Genomic DNA, 9,082 nt, shown 5'->3' with positions numbered 1-9,082 from the left:
GGGTGATTTTTGAGAAACCTGCAGATAAACTGACTAAACACATTAAGTCTTTATACATCAAGATACATATAAATGACAAACTAATATCGACAATGTTGATTGGTAATGGTTCTACAAATATCATGCCATTTAGGACGATGAAGGTTATGAGGAAGCCAATAGAAGATGGTATTACTACAAAGGTTTTGGTGTCAACTTTCATAAGGGAAGCCACCAAACGTTAGGAGTTCTTCCTATATCGTTGATTCAACAACAAGCTACCAAATATTTCTAGGAAGAGGATAGATTCACGCTAATTAGTGTGTGTCATTCTCACTCCATCAATTCTTCATTTTTTAGAAAGAAAACATGGTAGAAGTTGTCTTGGAAAATGAGAAACCATTTACAACTCACATTGATTCTGTAGGAACAATATATTATGATAGAAGTGCGGGTCCTATAGAGCTCATGGGTGAAAGTAAAAGAAGAGGGCCAAATAATATCACATGGAGAAAGCAATATCAATATAAAAGGAAAGTAGACCTCCAGCCATTAGCCATCGTTCCATACAAATCTTGGGGACTAATGGAAGAAACTATCATTGAAGAAGTCAATGATTAGTAAACACAAGTCCGACTCCACAACCTATATTTTGGTGTCACTTAAAAAAACATTTGTGATACCTATAAAATCTAATACCATAATTTTTGAAAAATCAAACATGAAATTTACGTTCTTTAAATTCATGCTTGATGTGGGCACACTTATTTGCACCAAAAACAAAGTTTTCTTAGTGCACTTTTCTTTTTTTGGGGGGGGGGGGGTACTTTTCTCTTGGGAACATTTTAGGAATTATTTTTTCTAGCAAAGGCTTTTTGGAAAACTTTTTTTGAAGAAAATCTTTTAGGGAACTTTTTTCTCCCATGTTTTTTGGTGCACATATTTTCTTTTTAATGCACTTCACTTCAGGAAACCATCTGAGGGAAATCATGTGGATACATGAGAGAAACCACCTAAGGGAAACCATACAGAGATTTGAGGAAAACCACCTAAGGAAAATTATACGGAGAGTTGAGGGAAATCTCTCGAGGGAAACTACTTGATATAAACCATGTGGAGATGTGAGGGGAACCATTTGAGGAAAACTATGAGGAGACTTGAGGGAAAGCATATGGAGACATAATGGGAACTATGAAGAGAGTTGAAGTAAACCACATGAAGGAGCCATATGAAAGAAACTATGTGAGAGACATTAGGGAAACCAATAAAAGATCTGCACTAAATTTAGAGGGAAATCATCTTTAAGAAGGTCATTTAATTTTTAACACCTCTTTTTGTTAGCCAATTAAGAAGCAAAGAAATCAAAGATGCTAGAATCAATCCATTATGGAGATCATGTGAACCACATGGTAGAACAGTTACCCAAGACGTGATCTAATGGTGGAGAATGTGACTTAGTGAAAACGAGGAAGTTATTTTCAATATCTATAAAAGAGAAACATCACGATGGAAAAACTCAACACACACTCAGATATAAAGACGGATAAAGCTAGCAATTTAGACTTTAAAAAATTTCTTTTATAGCATCTCCAGTGGTTCATACCCACAACCACTTAGTATACATGATACATCATCCATTTAATAAACTTCATTTTATTAAATTATCTAATTCCAATGGTTAAACTCCATGACCACTCAATCATAAAGGATCCAACAATCATAAAATATCCACCAATTAATTAGACCATATCATATTATTTTAAAAATTAAAAATAGTCACAAACTTAATATCTATTGAGTGATTGATAAATGTTCAATATATTAAACTCATTCCAATGAGTGAGAGTTTAATAAAGGAGTATAATGAGTAGTTCATTATACTCCATTGAAAATGCTCTTAAACTTCAACAATTTAAATTTCTGTGCAATTTTTTTAGTTGTAATTTTCACTAGCTTAATTCAACTTCAAATTTATCATTTCATTCAACTTATCTAGTATAATTTTATTTTATTTTGTTCTTCAATTATTTCTATAAAATTGGTATCGTTTTGATAATTGGAAACTTTCAAATTTTACGTGCTTTGAGAAGTTAGAAGTTAGATGACACAATTCAAGTTTATAGTTCGAGAATTCTATAATTCCACGCGATGATCTCATTTTCTCCAAGATAGACAAACATTTTCTTATTAAAAAAACATCAATGTAATTGAGCTCTTAAATCTTAGGGTTAAGGTGTAAAAATATTCCTAACGTTTTGGGTCAGGAACAGTTTTAGCTCTAATGTTTAAAATCGTGCAATTTTACCTCTGACGTTGGTAGCCAATAACAATTTTACTCATAACGTTGATAATTTGGATCAATTTCAAACACTATTGTAAAACACATATATTTTATTTCTTATTCTGTACCAATTGCATATCAGTTAGTTCTAAAAGAATATTTCATGTTTTTTTATAATTTAATAATAGAATTGGAAATTAATATTTATAATTTCGGTGAATTTTTTTGCATTTTTTTGTCAAATTCGTACAAAAAAGAATATTTTATTTATTTTTTATTTGTTTACATCTCAACATATGTTTGTGATTTGTTACTCATAAAATAACATACGTATGAAATATAGATCACAAAATTTATGACTGAAAATACAAGATGAATTATTTTTCAAATTAACCAAAATTATCAACATTAGAAATAAAATTACACGTTAGAGTATTTTTTTTTTTTTTTTCACCTCAACCCAAAATCTTATTAACAACAATATGAGTTCTCCAAATGATAACGAAGGATGTGATTTTAATGACTTAATCTGCATTGAGCTAGGTCAGAATAATCAGATGAATCAGAGTACCTAAAACATGGGAATTTCCCTCCAATAATAATATGACACGTATACATCATTGACCAAGGACTGGGGCGTCAGCCAATGAAAATCAACCGAACACGTATCACCGTTCCGAATACACCAGAAAATTCGAAGTCTGTATGTAACTTGTCTTCCTTTTGAAGAAAAAAGGGCAAAAAAAAAAAAAAAAAACCTCTGTGATTCATCGAAGAAAATCGAGAAGGCTTTGAAATCGTAGCTCTCATGGCTTACGTTGAACGAGGTCAGTTGTTCTATTACTCCGATTTGATCGATTTCAGCTTTTAATTTGAATGATTTGATGTCCTTTGTCTCTCTATTGATCGAGATTAGTATTGATTGCTTTCTGTTTCAACTCTTTATATCCTTCTGTTGCCAAAGTGCATGGAATTTATGGAATTCGGATTTGAAAGATTTTGTTTGTTTTGATTCTTGCAATTTAGGTCGAAACCTTAGTTAATCTTTTGTAGTCAACGTTTAGGTTGGCTTATGAGAATCCAAGATATGGATTTAACATTGGTAACAGCGAATTTAATCATGATATGCGCATATGCGCATAATTTCCTTTTTTGCAATTTGAACTGTGAACATGAGATTCTGGAGATTAATCGTGATACAGACGTATGTTGCATTTTCATTGCAATCTTGCTCAGCCCTCATCCACAGGTTTTTACCTATTTATTTTGTGTAGAATATTCTTTGCTTCCAGCTTTAATTTTGTATTGAATTTATTCCTTTTTTCTTTCCTATATATGGTCTTACTTTTTCTGCCTTCCCATTGACATCTTTCATATATTCGGAAAAATCTATTCTTCATTTTTAAATTTAGAAACCATGTAAGTGAATTATCTTCAATGATTTATTTAGTTATGTTATTTTTATAGCCTTTTACCAGTTAAGTGAAGATAGACCTGAAAGATATAGAATGCAGGAGTTTCCATTTAGGTAACTAGATAAGAATTGGGCTGATTTAAGCTATTTATTGCAGAGAATCCTTTGCTATTTATGATGCTTATTATGTAGCCACATATTTCTCATTGTGCATGGAGAATTCATCAATGTTCTCAATTATCAGTATTTCTCAATAACTATGTGTTTTGGTCATGACTCATGAGACTTTCTTAATTCTTCTGGTGACTTGTGTGTGGTTCTTACCGTTGCTTGGATATTTTACACTTCTGTTCTGCCTAGTCTCACGGGTCATACTTGAATTAGGCTAAAGTCCTGTGAGAATTCTCCAAGCCTATGGCCAAGCCAGCCAACCGACACTGAGGGGTGTTTCCCCCTATAAATATTCTGGGAAATCCTAATTCCGAGAGTATAGCCGCACCCAATCATATACTCGATATCCGATTTCATTTACTGTCTTGCAAGAGTCTCCTCTCGTAGGAGCGGGCACCATGGGCTCGACGACCCCATAGTGTCCATAGGACTCCTCCCTATAGAGACATTCTGTTGCTCTTTCCCAAGGCAGGATGCGCACCTCCTCTTCCCCGATGGAGATGGATTAAGGTGAATAGTTTAAGCCAAGTGTTTGTTCACTGTTCCAGAGGTGGCAGAGATCCTATTCCAAAGTGTCCCTATCACTCACAGTAGTCTTATATCAACTCGGGGTCTGAAAGGAACAACCATTAATATATTCCATTCGACACTCCTTTCTGAAGTTTCCTCAGAGCTGCCAATTCTTGTGCCGGTTGGCATACAGACCAACTGCCTCCCCCTTAAACCTAGCTGTGTACTGGAATTCTTCTTATTGTATATTGAGACAATTAGATGCCTTGTGCTTTCTTTTGTCTTGCACATTCGCCGTTGTTTGCTTTGCCATGTTGCTTGATTACTTGTGAAAATGGATGTCCAATTATATTAGAGGAGCTTGGCATGTAATTCTTATACATTGTTAAATGATTGAATTGTATTAAGTTGAGATATGAATTTCTGATGTTGGTCCAGAACATTTGGCTTTGCTCCGGGGTTAGTTTAGGGTAAAAAAAAGAGTTCAGAGGTAGCTCTCCTCTCTTTTGATATTTGTGAACATATAAATATGATAATAACATGTTGAATCCCTTGTCTTTCAGGTGTTGTGAAATCAAAGCGATCACTATGGAGACTGAGAACTATCACTGATTTCTTTTGGGCTATTATAAATTTCATAGGTGTATTCTTTTCTACTATGTTCTCGGTAATGGCACATTTTCCATTGTTGCTTTTCCAATGGATTAATTACATTTATGGTCCTTCAACTATCAGAAATGGGAATTGCTAAATGCTTTTTATTTTAACGAGAAATCCTTAGTCGTTTTGACTTCTATTTCTTCTATTGTCATTTTGATTGGGAATTAGCCAATCCATTTACTGAGGTGTCATGCTGTGCTACATCAACCATTTTAACCACGTGGATTAAAAAAACCCAATAATAGTTAATTTGTTTTCTTGCATCTCTGATCCTCATGTCAAACACATGGCATCTCCGGCAAATGAGTTTGCTGATTTCTGGTAAAAAACTCACAAAAGAAACAGAAGTTGAGCAGCAAGGGGTATTTCGTTAAGAATGAAAGCATATGGCAATTCTGTTCCATTTCTAATAGCTCAAGAATCATGGCATATATTATCTTTTGGTATTGAATGGAAAAATCAACTTTTTTACCGCTATCGTTCTTAGATGGACAAGTCAAATAATTACCGGAAAGGATCTGGTTCTAGCAAGAAATGGGATGGTGGCCCCGGTGGCCCTGGAAGTGGACCATATGGTGGTGGTGGCCCTCGTGGTCCACCTAGAGGTTTGGATAATGTTCGAGGGATTGACCACAGTAAGTTCCTTAGCTACTTATTTTTAATCACACGGATAACTTGACCGTCCAATAGAGAGCTAAATGTGCTAAAAAATAATTGATAAAAAAGATCAGGAGCTTAATCAATACAAGTTGAATTGATCAGGGCTCAAATATACGTTTTGCCTTTTATTTATCATCCTTGAGTTGAAATGGTATTCTTTTCAGGTTACTTAACGAAATTCGTTGTCTTTAACTTTTAGGTTCCTTACCTGCCTGTGGTTCCTGCTGCGGGTGATTGGTGGAGGCATATCATATCTGGTACTTCTCAAACTATATTTTTGGTTTGAATGTGATTTATAAGTCTCTATTAATAGATCAATTTAGTAAACATGCATGACAGAAGAAATCGATTCAAAGGTATATATGTCATGGAATCAAGAAATTCTCAGAGATTATTGTCTTCAACTTTGTATTGTTAAGCTAAGCTGCTAAATGTTCTTCATGTAACCAACTTATTGTGAGTGTATGTAAGTAATATAATTGTGAATCTTATAAAGGTATCCATTATGTTACCGCGTATTCTGAATTTGAGAAAAGATTTGAGCCAGATGACAATTTCTGATACCATTTACAGAGATAACTTGACTGAAATTAACAGATATATATGGGCATATGGGCTCATACATGATATGTTTTTACATTGATAATATATAATCACATATTAACATATTATGATGTATTATGATTTTGACACTGATAACTTGAATTGGTACCTTTATAAACCATGTAGCAAATAAATCAATGTTCATTGAGAAAGATAAGTTTTTCATCTTTTCCTGCAAGCGAACTAGCTCTGAACCAAGGGTCCGTTTGATTGGTTTAATCATTGTTACTAGTAGTTGATAGATGTTAGCTAACTATTCTTCGAAAATAGTTATTTGTAGTTGTTTCTCCATCATGAACAAACACTCTATCTATTGTTTGACGGGTAAGTTGCACCAATGATCACTAAATTTTAGAGTCAATTGTCGGGGAAATGTTCACTAAACTTTATTTTATTTCAATAAAGTCATTGAATTTTGTTTTTTTATTTTATTTTAATAAAGTCATTCTAATCAGTTCATATTGAAAAATTCATTGGAATAATAGTAATGTGACAACAATGTTGAAAAAAACTTTGTTATGTAACATGACAGTTACGTGGCAATCGGGTGTATACCACGTGATAAATAAAAGAAATAAGTATTTTCAAGCATTTGTAAATAATAAATATAATTCTTGTAAATAATAAATAATATTCTTTTTTTTTTGTCGTCCAATTGTAATGTCATATGTAAAAATCTTCATTTTTAACGTGATTTTCATGTTATTATTTAGGTAATTTTTTGTTTTTACATGACAAACTAATAATTAAACGATTTTATTGAATTTCATTTTATTGAAAAAAAATGAAATTCAGTGACATTTTGGAACCTAATTTTAAAATTTAGTGAACATTCATGCAATTAACCCCTTATTTAGAGTGATATATAAAAAAAGACCAGATAAAAGTAAATAAATCAAATGGGCACTTTTCCCCCCTTGTATCTTTATAGTATCTTGAACAACAAAGGCTAATTTGTCATTGGGGTTGCCAAGTTATTCAGTTAAGGTTTAAAAGTAGCTTTATTATTATTTTTGATAGAAGTACTCTAAACATGATAGCTTTTAGGATTGTAAATGAGTTAAGCGGTTTATGAAAGATTCGATATTTGGTTCGGTTTGATAAATGCTTGATTGTGTTCATTTCGATTCGCAAATAAGCTAAGGTTAAGTATGATGAAACCTATTTCGAGAGATTGCAAACATTTTCAGTTATAAGCTCATGAATAAACACTTGATTATAATGTTAACGAATGAGTTTGTGAGTAAGTTTGGTTCGATTATTTTTTTAATAATTGTATTTTTATGAAAAGGCATATGAACGAAAGTTTTGCATTTAACTTTAGCTTTGTGTTGATTTTTTTTTTTTTTTTTTTCAAATGAACATAATTAATGAGATATTTGCGAGTAAAGTTCACAAATAGATTCAATGAGTTGTTTGAAAGTAAAGTTTGTGAACAAATAAACGAGCAGCTCGTGAACAGTTTACCAACAACTCACCGACAAAATGTTGAGTTTGAGCTTATTTATGTTCTATTGAATCGAGCATGAGTAGACCAAAGCTCGACTTGATTACAATTCTAATAGTTTCAACATTTCAATGAGATCACCTAAGATTAATTGTGGTTAAAAAAATATTTTAGAACAAATTTCAACATTCCAATGAGGTTACATGTGACTAAAAAAAATAAAGGACTAATTAAACAAATACTTTGCTGGTTTGTGATGTTAGTAAAATTGTGATAAAGGGTAAATTTTTTTATTTCGACTTTTTTTTAAAGTTTGAAAAGCCATAATTTATTAAAAAGAAAAAAAACCTTCCTTTTTACGAGATTGGGTCAATTTAACCGGGTCGGTTTGGTGATAAATGAAAAAAATGGCTAAATATATCAAGGTCATCTGAACTTGATCTAAAAAAAAATTGATTGAGATTCATATAAATATCACTAAAAATGATTTATAATTTTTTTGAATTTGTTTAAAGTGATCTATTAACCTTTTGGATTTGGTTAAAATGATATATGTTTCAACTCGATCAAATCTTTTCTTAGCTAGTTATATAACAATAACAGATTAGTCATATTATATTAAACAAATTCAGAGATTTAACGAGATATCTTCTCATCGTTTGGGTTGTTGAAGTAAATAAAAATAAATTAGGAAGTTATTTATGGGACATTGTTGAAAATACATTGGATGGTGGTGCAAGAAGCAATATCTACCAAATTTAAGAGATAAATAAAGGAGACTTGTATCAATTTCCCTTTATTTTCTGGCCATGAATGTGCCTGTCAACCAATGCATACGATGCTTACTGCTCTTTAATCCTCATCCATTAAGCTTCAACATTTTCTCTCTCTATATATAAGTTATAACAACATAATTTATCTCATACGAACATTGGCGAATACAAGATTACTCGTTTGGGGGTCGATTTTATACATGCATTCGTAAAAAAAAAAAAAAAAATCCTGCTAAATTGAACTTGCTCAATATATATATATATATATATATATATATATATATATATATATATATATATATATATATATATACGTGTTATAATTTGAGTGTTTAAGAACCAATTTTTAAGTATTAATGTACAATTTCTCAAAATTAAGCTAGATTTTGTTTAAGAATCCTAACATGTAAAAAAAATTGGATTTAAGGAGGGCCGAACATGTAAAAAAAAATTAAAAAATTTGATTTGAGAGGATCTACCAGACCAAAAAATTAATAATTTGGATTTAAGAATGGTCTAACAAGAAAAAAATAGAAATTTGGATTTAGAGATGCAAAAAAAATTAGAAATTTGGATTTAGGGAG

At 31.7% G+C, this 9,082-nt stretch overlaps 1 protein-coding gene across 1 annotated transcript; it reads left to right on the top strand.

Annotated features, from left to right (window-relative positions):
• The first annotated feature begins 2,930 nt into the window (after nt 1-2,930).
• On the top strand, nt 2,931-6,221 carry LOC136201093 (uncharacterized). The gene is made up of 4 exons (XM_065991668.1): nt 2,931-3,087; nt 4,919-5,022; nt 5,503-5,650; nt 5,875-6,221. Exons 1-4 carry the CDS (start codon nt 3,069-3,071, stop codon nt 5,907-5,909), a joined length of 306 nt encoding a protein of 101 aa, XP_065847740.1. The 5' UTR covers nt 2,931-3,068; the 3' UTR covers nt 5,910-6,221.
• Nucleotides 6,222-9,082: the final 2,861 nt, after the last annotated feature.

This window comes from Euphorbia lathyris, chromosome 7 (genome assembly GCF_963576675.1).
Source record: "Euphorbia lathyris chromosome 7, ddEupLath1.1, whole genome shotgun sequence".
NCBI classification, from domain to species: Eukaryota; Viridiplantae; Streptophyta; class Magnoliopsida; order Malpighiales; family Euphorbiaceae; genus Euphorbia; species Euphorbia lathyris.
This window is presented reverse-complemented; position numbering and strand designations above follow the sequence as displayed.

Coding starts and splice junctions, on each gene's coding strand:
- LOC136201093 (XM_065991668.1), top strand. Junction 5,023..5,502: donor TCTTTTCTACTATGTTCTCG/GTAATGGCACAT, acceptor TATCGTTCTTAG/ATGGACAAGTCAAATAATTA. Junction 5,651..5,874: donor TGTTCGAGGGATTGACCACA/GTAAGTTCCTTA, acceptor TTTAACTTTTAG/GTTCCTTACCTGCCTGTGGT.